This window comes from Aphelocoma coerulescens, chromosome 4 (genome assembly GCF_041296385.1).
Source record: "Aphelocoma coerulescens isolate FSJ_1873_10779 chromosome 4, UR_Acoe_1.0, whole genome shotgun sequence".
Lineage (NCBI taxonomy): Eukaryota > Metazoa > Chordata > Aves > Passeriformes > Corvidae > Aphelocoma > Aphelocoma coerulescens.
This window is the reverse complement of record NC_091017.1, coordinates 78,585,652-78,604,925: the sequence shown is the minus strand read 5'-3', so window position 1 is coordinate 78,604,925 and position 19,274 is coordinate 78,585,652. Positions and strand designations below refer to the sequence as shown.

The 19,274-nt window shown below is 53.4% G+C and overlaps 1 protein-coding gene across 2 annotated transcripts in view; it reads left to right on the top strand.

The window, feature by feature from the left end:
* The window catches only part of EXOC6B (exocyst complex component 6B), a 267,635-nt gene that overhangs the window by 163,911 nt on the left and 84,450 nt on the right, over positions 1–19,274 (top strand). For both annotated transcript variants that reach the window (XM_069014854.1, XM_069014852.1), the window contains exon 18: positions 1,848–2,027. In XM_069014854.1, coding sequence (XP_068870955.1) covers positions 1,848–2,027 — 180 coding nt within the window. The remainder of the gene's footprint in view (positions 1–1,847; positions 2,028–19,274) is intronic.

Sequence of the window (19,274 nt, the reverse complement as noted above, 5' to 3'; positions counted from 1 at the left end):
TTAATTTACAGCCCTAATTAGCTAAAGGATTAAGGAGATTTTAAACAAAAGCCTGATAATTTATTTGTTATTTAAATGAATTCTCACTTTGCTGTTGGAGTGCAGTGTTAACACAACTGGCCGTGCACACCAGGCTCCTCTTCCACCCAGGAGAAAGATTTCCAGAATTTATATTTCTCTCTCTTTCCACTCCTTTTAGCATTATCCCCTAAAAACCAGGGCTGACAGAAACCCCCAGAATTCCCAGCCTTTAAATCCCACCCCAGGAGTGTTCCCCCAGATGCTTTATATGGAATCTGGTTGGGTCGAGTGTGGGGTGTCTGAGTTGTGTCCCGTGGAGATCCACAGGTGGGAGCAGCAGGAATTGGCTTGGTGAGGTTTTGCCGTGGGATAACTCACTCTCATGTCCCCAGGGAAGTCCATCCTCGCCTAAAGCTGAGTTTCCTGCCCTTGTTTTGGCAGGGAAGCTCCTGGACCCCAGCCTTGCACTGGGTTTGGTGGGGTTTCCATCTGGGATGTTCCTTTCCCATCTCAGAATCATGGAATATTCTGAGCTGGAGGGACCCACAAGGATCATCAGCTCCCACCCAGGACTGAACCACAACCTTGGTGTTGTGAACACCAGGCTCCCACCAACAGAGCCAATCTCTGCTCCCTCTCCTCTGGATTGCTCCTCGTGGTCCCCAGGTCACGTCAGAGGCAGAATCCTCCCTGATCTTGCCCACCACAACCTGGGGGCCCCTGTCCCACCAGCCTGAGGCTGCAGCAGCCTCGTGGCTGCCTCCTCGAGCTTTGGGGTTGTGTCACCTCCTGGTCTAAAGGTTGAGTGAAGCTCCCACCCTGTTGGAGGGTGGTGTGGAGCCCCCATCCCGTGTGGGGTCTGGGTGGTGTGGAGCCCCCATCCCATCCCGTGTGGGGTCTGGGTGGTGTGGAGCCCCCATCCCATCCCACGTGGGGTCTGGGTGGTGTGGAGCCCTCATCCCACCCGTGTGGGGTCTGGGTGGTGTGGAGCCCTCATCCCACCCATGTGGGGTCTGGGTGGTGTGGAGCCCTCATCCCACCCATGTGGGGTCTGGGTGGTGTGGAGCCCTCATCCCACCCGTGTGGGGTCTGGGTGGTGTGGAGCCCTCATCCCACCCATGTGGGGTCTGGGTGGTGTGGAGCCCTCATCCCACCCGTGTGAGGTCTGGGTGGTGTGGAGCCCTCATCCCACCCATGTGGGGTCTGGGTGGTGTGGAGCCCCCATCCCATCCCGTGTGGGGTCTGGGTGGTGTGGAGCCCCCATCCCATCCCGTGTGGGGTCTGGGTGGTGTGGAGCCCCCATCCCATGTGGGGTCTGGGTGGTGTGGAGCCCCCATCCCATCCCATCCCATCCCGTGTGGGGTCTGGGTGGTGTGGAGCCCTCATCCCGTGTGGGGTCTGGGTGGTGTGGAGCCCCCATCCCATCCCATGTGGGGTCTGGGTGGTGTGGAGCCCCCATCCCATCCCGTGTGGGGTCTGGGTGGTGTGGAGCCCTCATCCCACCCGTGTGGGGTCTGGGTGGTGTGGAGCCCCCATCCCATCCCGTGTGGGGTCTGGGTGGTGTGGAGCCCCCATCCCACGTTGGGTCTGGGTGGTGTGGAGCCCCCATCCCATCCCATCCCGTGTGGGGTCTGGGTGGTGTGGAGCCCCCATCCCATCCCATGTGGGGTCTGGTTGGTGTGGAGCTCCCATCCCATCCCACGTGGGGTCTGGGTGGTGTGGAGCCCCCATCCCACCCGTGTGGGGTCTGGGTGGTGTGGAGCCCCCATCCCATGTGGGGTCTGGTTGGTGTGGAGCCCCCATCCCACCTTGGGTCTCGTTCCCAGGACGCCCGGCATGCCGCCGAGGAGGAGATCTACACCAACCTCAACCAGAAGATCGATCAGTTCCTGCAGCTGGCAGACTACGACTGGATGGCTCTGGAGCCGGGCACTAGGGCCAGTGACTACCTGGTGGATCTCATCGGCTTCCTGCGCAGCACCTTCGCCGTCTTCACCCACCTCCCGGTGAGCCAGGCCGCCCCTTCCCTCCCTTCTGCTCCAGGGTGTTGGGGGAACCCAGACTTGATGGGCTGTGCTGGAAACGGGGCCTGGCGCTGCCAAGGATGAGGGAACAAATTCTGTTTATTAAGGCAGGTGTTTCACGTGTCACCACAAGCTGGGCTTCAGGGGGAGCCTCCCAATGATTTGCAAGTCTGAATTTTATGGGATTGAGGCTCTGTCCCAGCCCACCATGTTCCAGCAGGATCATAATTCACTCCCCACCTATATTTGAGATATTTTAACTTCCAGCTAATGGCCATCCAGGACTTTTTTTTCCCAAAAAATGGGTGCATTACTGGAACTACAGCTGCATTTCCAAGTGCCTGTCAAGTCCCTGATGCCTCCCATCCCAATGTTGCTCCGTTGCAAGGCACCATATGTTTCTTTCTTCTCTCTGCTCTCCAAAGTCCCCCTGTGTTTACGCTGCTGTTGCCATCAGAAATGTGCTTGATGGTGCTTTTTGCAGCCGGCTGAGCGGTGTCTCCTTGGTAGGAAAAATCCAATCACCCGGGAGCTTCGCTGTTGCTCCGACAGCTTTTTTCCCTCCTCTAAATGGGATTTGTTCTGAGCTGTGTGGATACACGCTCAGCAGGAGCTGGGATCAGCAGGTATTTGGAAACAGCAAATCCCCCCAACTCTGTGGCTGCTCTAAAAGTGATTTCAGATCTTTCTTTCTTTCTTTATGAAGCTGGGATGTGTTTGCTGGTGCTGGGTGCCCGGGGCTCTCCCCACGCTGGGGAGTTTGGGAATAAACAGGAAGGGAAGATGTGATGTGGCAGCTTCCTTCACTCTGTCTGTGCCCTGGGATGCTCCTCTGGAAGGAGGTCCCAGCCCTCCAGGGCTGTTTTGGGAGGTGCTGCACCCCCAAATTGTGCAGCCTCGGGCCTGGCTCGTTTCTTTGGGCATCCCTATCCCAGCAGGAAGATCTGGGAGCAGGAGGGAGCTCACACGGATTCAAAAGGGATCTGGAAGTGGCTTCCCTGCTCCTCTGCACCTGTGTTGTGGAGAAGTTCCTTTCTCAGCTCTGTTCTCAGTGGGACAAACTGATCAATAAACTGATAAATGAAGTGCTGCCTCCTGAGCAGAGAGGCGGGAGGGACTTTGATCCGTCTCCCTGGCCAGGTTTGTCCCAAATGTCCCCAGGCAGTGTGGCAGGTGCCTTCTGGAGCCAGGAGGTGCTGGAAACGGCTGGATTTCTCCTTGAAAAAGGAGCTGTGGCTGCACAGGGCTGGGGTAGCACCTGGAGGCTTCCACCCATCGTGCTGGGAATACTCAGGAGGCAGTAATGGAATTTGACAGGGAGATTGGTCTCTGCACCGGAGCATGAAGCAGCAGAGATGAGCTGGGGAGGGATGCCCACAGTGATTTATGAGGTGGGCCAGGAGTGATTTATCTTCCTTAAATATTAATGTTTCCTTTTGGAGCCAGCCAGGGTTGGTTTGGAGGCTGGGAGGACGTGAATTGGTCTAAAAAGCACCAGGACAGATGGAGGCAGCCTTTTGTCTGCCAGAACTGGGTAAGAAAAGCCGCAGCTGAGGAGAAGCTCGGATTTGCTGGGCAGCCCCTGATCTCCAGAGCCTCCCCAAAGCCTGGTGAGACAGAGGAGGCACCTTGGGAACGTGCTGCAGCCTGGTTCGGGCAGCTGCAGGTCTGTGGGAGCTGCAGGTTTGGGATTTTTTTAATATTTATTGAGGTTTTTTTCCTTACGTTGCTGCTGGTTCACCCAAATTGTGGGCGATGGTGGGTGAGAGCAAGCCAGGAAGGACCAGGCTGCATCCCAAAGGCCTCCAGATCCTTTGGTGTCCAGGTTTTTCATCCTTGTAGGGTTCAGGAGAGTTTTCCAGTGGCTGATTGGGGAACACATTGAAATTCCTGGGCTTTGCTGCTGAAGTGCAGGAGGTGAAGGTGTTGTCCAAAGCGATGCAGAAAATGATGGAGGTGTTTGTTAAAGCCCCAAAAATGTGGGATGAGCATCAGGTGGGGAAGGAAAGAGCAAGAGGGGTGAGGGGACATCTCCAGAAAGGGTGAATTCCAACTCCAGGAGGATATTCAGGGTTCTGGGGACAAGGTGGAGCTGTTCCTATGCTGCTGATCCAAACCCATCCCAGTCCATCAGAGGTGTGATTGGAAGTAAAGCACGATAGTTTTGGGGTCTGAGAGGAGCTGCTGCCTTGCGTGAGATGAGTTTTCAGCCTGGTCCTATAAACTCCAGGATTTCCACACTGCCAGGAGCTCCAGAACTCTGCCCCATCCTGGGATGAGGCAGCCTTGGAGCATCTCCATTTCTGTGTGCAACACCACCCATTCCCGGTCTCCTGTCTGGTTTGGAAATGCCTCTGTCTTCCAGAGCTGATTCCTGTTGGATTTATGGGATTTTGGACAAGTGAAAAGTGTTCCCCCGGTGCTGGAAGGTGCAGTTTGGTTGGAAGCGTGTCCCTGTCAGGAGAGGAGGCGGTGGCAGGAGCTGCTCCCCTGCCCTTTGTCCCAGCTGGAATGATGCCTCCACTGCCCATCAGGGAACCTCAGCCCGGGCTTGTCGGAGTTGCTGGGCTAAAATTACACCTCCAAAAAGCCCTGTCATGGAAAAGAACAGAGCCCAAAGTCCTGAGGCTGCAGAAATGCACCGTGACGGGGCCGAGTAATCCCATTGTCCCGACAGAGCTGCAGGAAAACCTCGCTGGGGTCACGGCTCCAGCTGGCCCTGGGGCAGGTCAAGTGGCCTTGGAAGATCCTTGAGACTCAACACTGGAGAGGGGGTGAAGAGGAGCTGAAAGGAATCTGAGCCAGGCTTTGGGATTAGGGTCTGTGTTTCCCTCTTTAGGCTGAACTTTTCCTGTATTTCTTGGGAATTCCAGAACGATTGTATTGAATAGTTTGGGTTGGAAGGGCCCCTTAAAGGTCACCTACTCTGGACATCTTCAGCTGAATCCAGTTGTCCAGAGCCTGGGCCTTGGATTTTTCCAGGGGTGAGGCCTCCACCACCTCTGTGGGCACCCAGCAAAAATAACCCAGCCCAAAATCCTGGCTGGTGGAGTGGCCCAAAGTCTCCACTTTTTCTAGGCCTCGAGCAGGAATTTCAGTCCCTAATTTTTCCTTTGGAGCAGGCTTTGTGGGAAATTATGAAAACCACTTGATTCTGGGAATTTCTGGAATTTATTTGCATATTGCACTTTTCTGGGGGACATCTTCAGCTGGATCAAGTTGTCCAGAGCCTTGGATTTTTCCAGGGGTGAGGCCTCCACCATTTCTCTGGGCACCCAGCAAAAATAACCCAGCCCAAAACCCTTTCTCTAGAGCTCAAGCAGGAATTGCAATTCCGAATTTTTCCTTTGGATTAGGCATGTGGGAGATGATGAAAACCACTTGATTTTTGGAATTGCTGGAATTTATTTGCACGTTGCAGTTTTCTGGGGGACGCTGAGCCCTCACCAGTGCCGTGGGGACAGCGTGTGCCGGGGGGCAGGAGAAGTTCACGGAGGACTTCCCGGGGTTTTGGTGCATGCCAGTGCTGCATGAAATGGTCATGGTGGTTTAGAGCCACAATTCCAAAATGCTCCACTAAGTGCCCAAAAATGTCTCCAAGCAAATAAAACGCTGATGGGAATCAAAGCATAATTAACATTTGGCTCCCGAGGCCGCCCTCTTCCTGCGTTAACCAGGGAGAGTCGGTTCCTGCCGCTGCTGTGGGGCTCATTAATATGGGATCCTCGGGTCTCCTTTAAAAGAAAAACCTCTTTTTTTTAAGGGGGGAAAAAAAAATTTAGTACAAAAAGTATTTTAGGCCTGAAAAAAAAGAAAAAAAAAAAAGGTGGTTTCTGGTTTTCAGCAAGCAAAAGGCCACGGCCTCCAAAAATGAACATTTCCAGCCTAAGACTTTGCAAAGAATGACTGAAAAAGCCTTTTGTCTTTGATGGCTGATTGTTGTTTTTATTTCTTGTTGGACAAGTTAATGTAAATGGCATTGACAGGGCTACTCCAAACACACTGATTTGTTGACATTAAGCTCCTCAGAGATGGAGGGTTGTGTCAACACCTCCCCTGAACTGTCAGGTTAACAAAGCAAGGATGTTTTCTTGGGGGAGGGGAACGGGGCTGGGGGAAGGGGGGGTGTTTTGTTTTTATTTTCAGTTTCCTTTAATCCTCTGTTAGTCTTGTATCTCGATAACCTCCTTTGGAAGGGAATCAGGGCAGGTCAAGAGGTGAAGCTGACCCGGGAAGGGGAAGCAATCTTTCAGCGATCCAACAAATCCAACCTCTGCCGTTGAGCACTTCAGTGTGAACCCTCTGCAGAGGGGATTTTTTTTTCCCTATTTTTTTTTTTTTTCCCCTTTTCTGCTTATTTTTGCCAGATGGCAGGCACAGATTTCAGCTGGAGCCGCGATGGTTTTTGCCTTCTCTTGGCACCTCTTCCCCCTCGCAAACGAACGGCCCCGGCAGCTCTTGCTCTGGTAGAAAGAGCTTTGCAAGTGTTTATTTTCTTTCCAAAGAGAACGATTGCCTGTGTTTTTATTTGAAAAGTCAAATCCCTCTGGAATATTTATAAGCCAAGGCCCTGTGCATGGAAGCGAAATGCCGTGAACTTTGCACCAACCACAGCCTCGGCCGCACTGGGAGGGACCCAAGTGGAAAATAACCATCAGGAAAACATCTCAGGAGCACCAGAGTCACCTCTGGGTTTGCACAAGTCCAGACTGTGCTTAAGTAACTGCCCTGGCCCTTGGAAGAGCTGAGCAAGTCCTGCTGGAGCTGATCCCAGCTGTCATCCCCAGGGTTTGACATCCATCACCTCTTGCAGGTGGGATTGCTGAGGAACAGGGATGGTGACTTGGAGAGCAGACAGGGGAGCTGGAGAGGGACTGGGGACAAGGCCTGGAGGGCCAGGACACAGGGAATGGCTTCCCACTGCCAGAGGGCAGGGATGGATGGGATCTTGGGAAGGAATGCTGGGCTGGAATTGCCAGAGCAGCTGGGGCTGCCCCTGGATCCCTGGCAGTGCCCAAGGCCAGGTTGGACACTGGGGCTTGGAGCAGCCTGGGGTGGTGGGAGGTGTCCCTGCCCACGGATGGGACTTGGATCAAGATGCTCTTTAAGGTCCCTTCCAACCCAACCCATTCCCAGATTCTGTGACACTTTAATGACACCAAAACTGCTCTTGTGGTACTTTAATCTCCTCCTCCTCCTCCTCCTCCAAGCAGCTTCCAGGAGCCCCTATTTTGCTTTTCCAATCCTTTGCTGATTTGTCGGAGCCGTGTTGGAGCGTCGGGGGGTTGTGGGCACCTCTGATGACCTTTGGAGTCCTTTCTGCCTTTGTCCTGTTGCTTTGCTCTGTTCTGCCTTTGACCTTGACCTCCTGTGTTGTCCTCTGTAGGGGGAGGTAGATGTCCACTCTACCATGTCGGTGAGTACCGGACGCCGTGTCCTGCGCCTTGGCTCTGCTCTGCTCCCACCTCCAGGCTTGGGGGGCAGTTGAACCAGAAAAGGTCCTTTGTGTGAGCCAGGAGGAAAGGAAAAGATGGATGACAAGTTCAAATCAATAGGATAAATGATTCTGGGATAAATCAGAAGCCGATGGGAAGGATTTCCTTCCCAAGGGGTGACTAAATTGTCGATTTTAGAGCATTGAAATGGCTCCTTTCATCGCCCTGGAATACCTAAATTTGCAGGGGATTAGGGGAAATGCCTGGTATTAGGGAAAGCTTGATGGGATCCTCACACTCTGCTCCAAAAAGAAGAGATGTTCGTAAAATCCCCCCTTGCTCCTTGTTCAGAGAAATCCCCATGGGGATTCCAGCGGGAAGTTCCTCCTGGTTTGAGGGATCGGACACTAAGCCTTCCCTCAGACTGGAGTGGAAGTGTCCCAGGCCAGGCTGGACGGGGCTTGGAGCCACCTGGGATAGTGGGAGGTGTCCCTGCCCATGGCAGGGGCTGGAACTGGATCATTTTGAAGGCCCCTTCTAACCCGAACCATTCCGTGATTCCATGGTTTTCTCCAGAAAATAATATGGATTCTTGACTTGTGCCACCTCCCTGTTTGGATTTGGCCAATTAGCACCAAAAAAAAAAAAGCCAAGGAGACCTTTCAGACCTTCCTTCTGGTTCAGCGACCCCCTGTGATTGTTGTCACCTCTGCTTGTTCCATGTGCGGGAGGAAAACCCGCGGCACTTCCAGGGATAGACGGCAAACAAAGTGCTCTGCAGCCGCCTTGTTTCCTCTATTCCCACGTCTGCAAACCCAGGCCCCTGGGAGCCAAGCCTGCCTGGGCATTCTGTGGGGTTGTCACATTCAGAGCCTGGACCCTGCTTCTGCTTTCCAGCCTTTATTCCCTGCTTTTCATGGGAATGCCGACTGATATTCCCTGCTCCGGTGGGATGCTTGCGCCCCTTTCCCTGGAAACTGAGCCTAGCTAAGCCGGGAGTATTTGCAGGCTCCAGGCACCTGGGGGGTTTCTAAGTCAACACTGAGGCCTCAAATCAACGCCAGCTCCTGGAGAGATGGAGCCTCGTTAAAGCAATCCCAGGCCGGCTCCCATCAAAGCTGCGTCGGAGCCGCGGAGCAGCCGGGATGCTCCAGGCATTCCCTGCAGCCAGGGGTTTCCAGGAGCGGTGTTGGATGTCAACCATCCTCCGTGGTGTCCTCAGGGCGTAGCCCAAGAGGGAGAGATGCAAAAAGCCCTTTTCCCTCTGGCTTTTCCAGACTTGGAGCCGTTTAGAAGCCAGATGTATTTATTCCTTTAATTGGATCCAGTGCCTAGACAGCTCTGGAGTCAGCTTCCTATGGAGAGGGGGGCATTACTTTCATTAAGGTAAATCAATGGAAAATAATACCTGGAGGTCCCCTGGAAAGGGTCAGGGATGGAGTAATCCCTTTATATGGAGGGGCTTTGCCAGCCTGCTCTTAGTTGGGTTTGTTCTTAAGGGCAACAGATCCCGGTTTTCCTTTCATCCTTCCTAATTTTCTGTTCGCCACGTAGTCGGGATTAATTGGTGGGAATAAATCACAGAAAGAGTCCGTGTCCATCTGAAAGAGGGGGAACAATAAAAATGGGATTGCACAAAATAGCAGGACAAAGGAGGAATTTTAGCAGAGTTTCATTTGTCCGGTGGGAAGGTGTTGTGGCTATTCCTGGAAGTTTAAAAGGTGGAAAAAGTGGGATGCAGGTATGGACAGAGCATGAGCAGCATCCAGGATCCTCCATGTCAGGGGCTCAGGGGCTTTCCACTCCAGAGGTGGTCCAAGTCTTTTAGGGGATGGCTTGGCCTGAAAGTTGGGCCAAATTCCCTTAAACACGGATGACTCGAGGGGGAGAAGATGGGCTGGTGGCTGGAGCAGCCCTTTCCTGGCTTTCCCAAGTGTCTCCAAAATCCCAAATATTTGCTAGGATGGAGGGGTCAAAACAGGAGCTGGTGGTGCTTTAAACAAGGAGCAGAGTGTCCAAATCCCATGGATTTTGTGGATGGGGCAGGCTGACCCCTGATTAACCCGGCAGCTCTGTAAACTCGAGTCTGGCTAAGCCGGCTTATCTGGAATTCCATGGTTTCCTTGTCTGCTTTCAGCAGCTGGAAAATTAATGGAAGCCAAAATGCCCAATCCCATAAATCCTTTAAACCAGGGCATGCTTCCATAGGTGTCATTCCCTCTGTGGAGTCACCTCAGCGTGGTTGGTGTGGAATTTTGGGATTGGTGAAGCTGTCGGATGCTTTCTGTTGCCTGCACCTCCGTCCATAAAGAACGTGTGGCACAGGGAATTGGGCAGCCGGAATTCCAGCCCTGGCACACGGAATCCAAACGTGCCTTCTCCTTCCAGAGCCTCAGCCTGGACCTTCCAAAAATCCTGCCAGGAGTAAAGTTTGGGTTGGGGTGTTTTTACCCTTTAGGAAATTGAGTGGAAATCATGGGATTTGCAATTTCCTCTTGTTTCCTCCGCTGCTCTTCCAAGGCTCTTAAGTTGGGAATGTGCAAAGGGACATCCATGAACAGCTTCCAAAGCTCTCCACACCTTCCTTAACCCATCCATGGGAGCAGCCCAAACCTCCAAATGCAGCATCTTTTGGGGTCCCTGTGCAGGGGAGACTCGAGGGTGCACGGAAAAGTCGGGTGCTCGGGATCGTTGTTTGGAGCTGGGAGCCACCTGGTTGATGCCATCAGTGTGGGTGAAGATGATTTTGTGACCATCACAGGGTGCCTGTCCACAAATGTTTTCCCTGGATCTTGCAGCCTTGGGTAGATGGGATAGGAGGAGCGGGAAGAGCGTTTCAAAGTGCAGATCCTTGTGGAATTCTCATGATCCTCTGGAGTTTTTTGTTGGGTTTCATGAAGGGCAGTAAATCAGGAGAACCTGATGGGTTAATTACAGACCGGTCACTAATTCCTACAGCTTTCCCTGTCTGCCTGTTTCGTCCATCTTCTCCCTGGTTTTTAGCTCGAGCACCTCGATTTTGACATGGAAATTTAAGATATGATTCAGTGTTCGGGAAAAGACAAAATGAGCTGAAGGTTCGGACACTGCTTCTGTTGGTCACTCGGGTCTGCTTGGAAAATTCTCTTGGACTGAGCTTTGCTGGCTCATGGAATAGCAATGGAGTGGGTGGGTTGGGATTTTTCCTTGGAGCTCATCCTTTTTTCCAGTCTGTTCAACATCTGGGCCCACAGTGGGGCAGTGGTTGTGTCTCCTCCAGGCACCGCGCGTCACCCCAACGTGCTGAGCCTTCCCCCAGCATCCCAACGGGCAGGGATCTGCGTCAATGGGGAATCTGGAGCATCCCTGTGTGTGCAGAGGGTGAGGAACCCCCGGGGTCACTGTCCCAGAGGGAGGGCAAGCGCTCCAAACTTCTGCATCTCTCCCCTTTTCTCCAGCATCGAATTATAATTACAACATGATTTCGGGAAGATGGAGCGATTCAAGTCCTTGCCTTTAAGTTTTCCTGCTGCCGTAATTGGCAGCTTTGCCCCGATAAATCAGCAGAAACAAACGTGGTTCTTGCTCTTCATAAGTGAGGGAAAAAATAAAAAAAGAATCTGTATTTAATCAGCTTTTTGTTTCCAAAATGGCAGCTGCTTTGTATTTAATGGAAAATCAGGCTCTTCCCAATGGAAAGAATGTTATTCCCAAAGCGAATACAAAAGAAAATAAAAGCCACAAAAGAGGAGGATGAAATATGTCCTCTTTTTTTTTTTTTTTTTTTTTTTTTTTTGGTCTCGCTCGTTCCAGTTTGGAGCCGCGCGCTCCGATCGCGGCCGGGCCACGGCTCTGCTTTGCATCAAGGAACTGGGAAAGTCTCGGATCCTGGACACGGGGACCAGGAGAGAGCCTTGGGAGACACGAATAGCACCAAAAAAATGAAGGCTACTTCAAGCTCCTTGTGTACGTTTTGGCTTCAAGCTGAAAGAGGGGAGATTTACACGGAATATTGGGAAGGAATTCTTCCCTGTGCCGATGGGGAGGCCCTGGAGTGGAATTCCCAGAGCAGCTGTGGCTGCTCCTGGATCCCTGGCAGTGCCCAAGGGCAGGTTGGATGGGGCTTGGAGTAGCCTGGGACAGTGGGAGGTGTCCCTGCCATGGCTGGGGATGGAATGGGATGAGCTTTAAGGTCTTTTCCAACCCAAACCATTCGAGGATTCCGTGATTTTGATGCCAGTCTCAACTTCCAGCCTGGCGTGAGAGTTGGGATCAGGTGGTTCTTGAGTGGCTGCAGTTAAACCCAGTGGCAAATAAGGATAAAGCCTGTAATTCCTAGAGCTTCTCAAGCTGTGGTGCTGCCCCACCCCCAGCCGGGACTGGCAGGAACCTTTCCCGCCCGTGGCTGGTGTGGAGCTCCTTGGAGAGATCCTGCAGCATCCCAGGAGCCCAGAGAGCAGCCGGATGCTCCAGCTCGTTCTGGGTGAGCCAGGCTCTGCACCCAACGATTTCCATGCTCTTGACTCCCAAAAACCACTTAATTAAAACCACCCTGCCCTGCCTTCGGATGTTGAACAAGGAAAAAGACGGCGATCACAAAATCTTCTGTGTCCTTGGATTTTTGGATATGTGCATATCCCAATTCCCCCCAGCAGCTGCCCAGCTTTGCTCCAAACCGTGGAGCTTCCAGAGGAGATCTCTGCCCGCTTTGGGGCTCTTCAAGGCTTCAGAGAAGCTGCTCCGTGCTCGGCTGCAGCAGCTGCATCCCGAGGTGCTTCCCTTGCCCACCCCCTGCCCTTCCTCCTGGTTATTTAGTTCCCTATTTAACAGAAATAATGCAGCAGAAGTGACTTACTGACTCTGACAGAGGGACAAACCCTGTGTTCTGTGCCTGCTCTTATCCCAGAGCCTCTGATATCCTGAATCCCACGATTTTCTGTGGCTCCAAACTCCTCGAGTTGTGCTTTTGCTGTTGGGTGTTTTTGCTTCTGCTTCTCAGCCTTCTCATGGTGCCAAGACCTCTTGATTCCTTCGGAGGAAAAGCCTTTCCATGGAGCAGCTTACTCCACAAATTATTAAAGAACCCCCCCCAAAATACCCCAGACTGGATAAAACTGCATTAAATATTTTTAATAAAAGCCCCTTTCAGAGCTGTCTGCGGGAGCTGGTTGTGACCATCACCCCCAGTGCGATTTCCCTCTGCCTTGAGCTTCCCCCAGCTCCAGCCAAAATACTTCCAGCTGTTGACCTTGGGCATCTCGGACACAGCCGAGAGTTTTCCCTCTTTTATTGGAAAGTCAGGGGTTTGTGTTGGGCTGCAGTGGCTGGTTTATTTTTGGTGTGGTGAGGATAATTGTTGGATTTGCTTTTCTTCCCCCTTTTCCTTTTATTTTATTTTTTTTTTTTAAATTTGTCCGGTTGTCCCTGAGCTTCTGTTGGGAGCTCAGCTCTGCCGTGTGTTGGTCCTGTTGTTGGATCCCATTTTCCCAAAATATCATCCAGGTGGGCAATGTTTGCCTCTGGCAAAGGACAGCCCTTTGTGGAGTTTTTTCCACACCTCTGGAATGTAGCCACTAAAACAGGCTCAGCTTCCGCAGGAGTTTGGGAGAGATCCTGGGTCAGGCAGGGGATGGGGCCTTCCAGGTTGGTGGGAGCAGCTCCACCTTCGGCTCTTTGGAGTGTCCCAGTTGAGTTGGTCTTTGCAGGAGGCAAATTCCACTTAGAACTGGGTTAATTGGTGCTGCTCCCCGTAGGTTTTCCATGGTGAATGTGAGGTGTTTCCTGCTGGGAAGTTGTCTCCTGAACTGAGATAGGGATGGTCAAAGTCAAGACTAAAATCCCAGTTTTACTCAGGAAAAGCTCCAGTGGTGAAACTTTGTTGAAATCTGGCGATTTGCTGATGGCACCGAGGGTTCTTCCATGGGTGACCACAGCCTGCCTTGCTCCCAGCCCAAGGTTCATCCCTCCCAAAGCACCCGTCCTCCTCCCAAAGCAGCAACTCCGGTTCGTGGGATCCCGTCTGGAACGGCACATCCCGGGCAGAAGAGGCCCTTCCCATTCCTGGGAAATGGGGGCATGGGTGCGTGTCCCATCAGCTGGGAATGGCAGGATGGGTGCCGGGGCTGTCGGAAGGGACGCTGTTGTCACGGTGCCGGTGACGTCGGCCATTCCACACGTCCCAGTGTGCGCGGAATCCAAGACGCCTTCCCAAAGAAGCGTGTGTGCAGCCGCTGCCTCTCTTTTCCTGAGTCTGGGCATCAGGAGCTCCAAGGCTCAGAGCTTTCCATGGATCCAAGGCTGAGGAGCACCCCATGGATCCAAGGCTGAGGAGCACCCCGTGGGTCCAAGGCTGAGGAGCACCCCATGGGTCCAAGGCTGAGGAGCACCCCGTGGGTCCAAGGCTGAGGAGTACCCATGGGTCCAAGGTTGAGGAGCACCCCGTGGGTCCAAGGCTGAGGAGCACCCCATGGGTCCAAGGTTGAGGAGTACCCATGGGTCCAAGGCTGAGGAGCACCCCCTGGGTCCAAGGCTGAGGAGCACCCCCTGGGTCCAAGGCTGAGGAGCACCCCATGGGTCCAAGGCTGAGGAGCACCCCGTGGGTCCAACGTTGAGGAGCACCCCCTGGGTCCAAGGCTGAGGAGCACCCCATGGGTCCAAGGCTGAGGAGCACCCCGTGGGTCCAAGGCTGAGGAGTACCCATGGCTCCAAGGCTGAGGAGCACCCATCCCATGGCTCCAAGGCTGAGGAACATCCATTGGTCCAAGGTTGAGGAGCATCCCATGGCTCCAAGGCTGAGGAACATCCATCCCATGGCTCTGAGGCTGAGGAACATCTATCCCATGGCTCCCAAGGCTGAGGAACATCCATCCCATGGATCCAAGGCTGAGGAACATCTATCCCATGGCTCCCAAGGCTGAGGAACATCCATCCCATGGCTCCAAGGCTGAGGAGCACCCATCCCATGGCTCCAAGGCTGAGGAACATCCATCCCATGGCTCCAAGGCTGAGGAACATCCATTGGTCCAAGGTTGAGGAGCATCCCATGGCTCCAAGGCTGAGGAACATCCATCCCATGGCTCTGAGGCTGAGGAACATCTATCCCATGGCTCCCAAGGCTGAGGAACATCCATCCCATGGATCCAAGGCTGAGGAACATCTATCCCATGGCTCCCAAGGCTGAGGAACATCCATCCCATGGCTCCAAGGCTGAGGAACATTCATCCTATGGCTCCAAGGCTGAGGAACATCCATCCCATGGCTCCAAGGCTGAGGAATATCCATCCTATGGCTCCCAAGGCTGAGGAGCATCCTGTTGGTCTAAGGCTGGGGAGCATTCCATGGATCCAAGGCTGAGGAATGTCCTTTCCTCCAGCAGCCATTCCCGTGTGCCCAGGAGCCCTGACCCACCAGCCAACCTTGGCTGGAAGGTTTCCCTCCTTTTTCTTTTCCTCAGCAGATCCCAAACCCATGGGAACATCACCTCCTGACTTGGCTCCAGCCCCTTTTTCCAGCCCCGTAAATCCACGCAGTGGCTCCAGTGTCCAGCTCCTGGGAGAGCCCCTCAGAGCCAGGGATCGAACCGGCGACCCGGGGCCCGTTAATGGTCACCCGTCACCGCGGAGGGACAGAGCCCAGACCGCAGCCGGAACCAGGAGCTGCTCTGCTCCTGCCCTCCTGCCATAAAAAATAACATTAGGGACAAAAAAGGGATTTCTTCTTCTTCGTGAGTCTGCTGCAAAGCCGAGTAAATAGAATTCATTAACTGAGAGTTTTCTTGATACCTGCTGGGTTCATTTGGGATGCGGACGTGGATGCGGTGTGGCCAAGGCGGTGCTTGGTGCCAGCTGAGCTCCAGCCTGCAGGGGACACCTTTGGAGGACACCAAGCTCGGGGTGACATTGACAACCAGCCAGATACATCAGTTGGGCTTGGGGTCTCCTTGCTTGGGGCTCTCCCTTGTTCCTTTGGACCCCTTTGTCCCAGAGACCCTTTTATTTGCAGGATCTTGAGTGCAGATCCACAGCTTTTGGGTTGTCTTTTTTTTGGTAGGGGTTTTGTTTGGTTTTGTGGTTTTTTTTTTTTTAACTAAAACAAAGCTGAAAACACCCAAAACAAACCAGAAAAAAAATCCAACAAAAAACCTCCAAAAAGCCCCACTTTGTCCAGTTGAAAATGGATTTCTGGGCAATTAAGGAAAGGTTTATTTTTTAAGTAAACCTCTTAAAAATATTTTTTAAATGTACAAGTACTCATCGTTCATTTGTTTTGGGAAGTGTTCTTGGTTTTGGGTGATGGTTTGGGGTTTTTTTGCCATCTTCAGTGAGTGCAGAACTGGGTTTTTTTTAAAAAAAGGCAAATCAGGATGGCATGGGCAAGGCAGGAAAAATTTCCAGAGCTGATTTACTGAATTTGCCCCCAGTTTAGGGGGATTTGGGGCAGCCAGGGGATCCAGAGGCTTCTGGAGCAGGAGCTGAGCCCTGGGAGGTCTGCGGGGTCTGAAGTCTCCATCCGTGGCCACACAGAGAGGATCCGCTGGGATTATCCTCGGGTCTGTGCTACCAAACAATTGCTCATTATTTCCCCATCACGTTTCCATCCTCTGCAAAACATCCCAGTGCTGCCTTATGGATTGGGAAAGTCAGGAAATTCGGTGTTGAAATTATTGGGACAACTCGTGGTGTTTATAGAAAATTGTACATTTAGTACCGAAGAATTCCCAGGTTTTGGCCCACTTTTCTGCTGTCTGCAGTCCCTGGATTTGCACATCTAAATATCCTTAAATCAGTCCTGATGCTGGTTGCGGATGGAGAAGGAATTCTGTTGGTAGCACAAAGAAAAACAAAAATAAATCGGAAGTGCTGAGCGCCCTGGGAGCCCGTGGGGCTCTGTTCCCCTCTGGCTGCGCCGGCTCCTCGGAGGGTCGGTGGGAGGCTTCTCCGTGCTGCAGCAGGACCTGGGTTTGCGTTTCAGGGCCACATCCCCCCTGGTTTGGGCCAGGGGAAGTGCAGGAGGCACCACCAGGTGAAGGGCAGCTGTGGCTGGGTCCCTGGCAGTGTGCAAGGCCGGGTGGGACAGGGCTCGGAGCAGCCTGGGGTAGTGGGAGGTGTCAGGGGTGGACCTGGGTGATCCTTCAGGCCCATCCCAACCCATTCCACGATTCCGTGACAGCCAGAGGTGCTCCTGCGGGGTGGTGGGGACTGGCAGCGTGTTCCTGATTGCACGTGAAGATTAATGGGTATTTATTTGAACAACCATTCCATTTCAGTAGCTCTTAATGAGTCCTTTGATAGCCAGTTCCTTAATTAACAAGGCAGCCTCTCGGCATTTCCTCTCCCTAATTGGTAACAGATTGGCCATTTCTAAACAAACGCTCCCGGCAGCGGGGCCGGCTCCGGAGCCTCCGTGCGGCCCTTCCCCCGAGGGGCTGCTCCTGGGAAGCCAGAGCCCTCCCTCTCTGCCCAGGGACGGGATAGGGATGGAAAGAGAGGATTTCATGGCTGATCTCCTCAAGTAGGATGGCCTTGGTGGAGGGTAGCACATGGATGTTGGGCTTTGGAAGTGCCCAGGGAGGTTTGGAGTCCCCAGCCCTGGAGGTGGCACTCCGGGCATCGGGCACGGCTGGGACTCAGCGATCCTGGAAGGCTTTTCCAGCCTCAGGGATCCCGTGGTGACGTGCTCTGGTAGGAGCCCCTTGGCTGCATCTCTGGGAGAGCTTTGGAGTTTGGCTCCTCCCTTTCAGTGCTTGGAATGGCCACAGGGAACTTTCTGGATCCTTCCTGTGTGTCCAGAGGGACCCTGCGTGGCACGGGCAGGGCAGCGTCACCTTGGGAGGTGTCACAGGAACCCCGAGGTTCCCTCAGCAGCCGTGGACAGAGGGATTCATTGCCAGGAATCTGGTTACAAACGGATTGAGCTGCAAAGCAATAAATCCATGGATTTTGCTTGGATGACACCCTCGGGATGGCTTTGTTTGACTGAGGCTGGACCAAGAAGGTGTTTGGGCATCTTGGCCGTGGAGATCTGCCAACTTTCACCTGTGATCCCTGTTCTCCCCAGTGCAAATCCAGGTTTTAATGGGATTTGCACAGCTCTTAAATAATGAGTGACCCTACAGAGCTGTTCTGGGACTGCTTCGCGTGGTTTGGAGCGCCTCAGTTTTCTGCCCAGTTGGTAAATGAGCAGTTGGTGCCTTTGAGGTGTTTGTTTCCCCCTTTCCCTGCAGAGAGCTCAGGCCATGGTTGCATTCCTGCTCTTTGCTCCCTGTCCAGATCTCACCCTGCCCTTTGAACAAATTGTTCCTGATCTGGAGGGCCCGGGGTGTCCGGGCAGGTTGTTCCTGAAACCCAGACAGCGACGGAGCAGGGCTGGAGCCACGCCGGGGAGCGGGATCAGGACGTCACCAGCGATTGCTCGGGGCGCTGGCACGGGGACAGCCTTTGGGAGTGCCCCTGGTTCTGCTACGCTCCCGAAAATCATCGGGGAATTAGCGCAGGCTCGGAGCCGTCCTGGCTGAGCGCAGCGGCTCCTCTGAGCAGCCCGCGGGCTTCTCCAGGAGCGGCGGCGGCCGGGATGACATCTCGGAGCTCCCCGCTCCGTGCCAAGGCACAAGTCCCGGCACCGCCGCCGAGGGTGGGGCGGGTGAGCGTTTCGGGAGCGTCGGGGCTGTGGCGAACGCGTCCGTGCCGGGCTCGGCTCCGCGGGTCCCGCTGCAGGGCCGGCGGGTCCGGCTCTTCCAGCGCTGCAGGAAAACCCGAGCACGACCCACGGAGAAGCCCCAACACCGTGGGGTGAAACTGCGTCGCAAAGGAGCTCCGAAGAGCCGAGATGGGCATCTGTGGCAGGAGGATGTGCTCGGTTCCTGCCAGCCCCGGCCGCTCCAAGCGGGAATACACCCGGCCTTCAGCTGCGGCAGCGGCTTATTAGCGCTGATGTATCAGCGGCCACACGCTCGTTTGTCTCCTGTCAGCAGCAGCTGCTTATCCAGCAGATTTCCCACTGTATTCCTGGGGAAATAGCCTGAAATTGATGTTCACAAGCCATGGCTGACTTTATAAGGAGCTGCTGTAACTCGTGGGGCGCAGGGGTGAGGCAGGAAAGGATTAAGTTCGGTCTTATTTATAAGGAGTGGAACCCATAAATTCTGGGAGGGTTTTAAATCTCGGTGCCCAGGGCAGGAGCTGCTGCTCATCCCTGGTGGTGCCTTCTGTTCTCTGAGCAGGCATTTAACACCGTGATTGAAAGCCCTGTGGCATCTCCGAGTTCTCTGATAATAAATACAAGGGGAAAAGGGATTCAGGCTCAAAAGGCAGAAGAAATAATTCCATATTCTTTTGCTTTTCTTCACATAATACTGAAGATAATACTGGATCTAAAGTGTGAGGCATCCGTGTGTTCTTTAAGAGGAAAAACTGAGTATTTTTTAAAGAAGGGAGTTTCAGGTGTTTGAAGCTCAAGAATAACAGAAATAAAAGTGTTCTCAGCTGGCCTGAGAAGATTCAGGTTCAGAGTGTGGACCATGGACATTTGCACCTGAAACAGTTTTAGGCCTGGCTTAATCCTGTGTGGAAAAGGCAGGAGGAGGGCAGGCTGAGCCAGAAGCTGTTCCTGGGCTTGTTTGGATTCCCTTTGCCATCTCTGCAACAAGTCCTGGCAGAACATTCCCATAAAGAACATCCTGAAGTGCCACCTCCACTGGGGGAAGCCTCGCAGAGCCGTGGTGCTGCCGAGCCCTGATGATTAAATTGCTTTTCCCATCCCATTTTCCCCATTTGGGACTTAATGATGTGACCTTTCATCCCAAGTGTTTGCTCTTTTG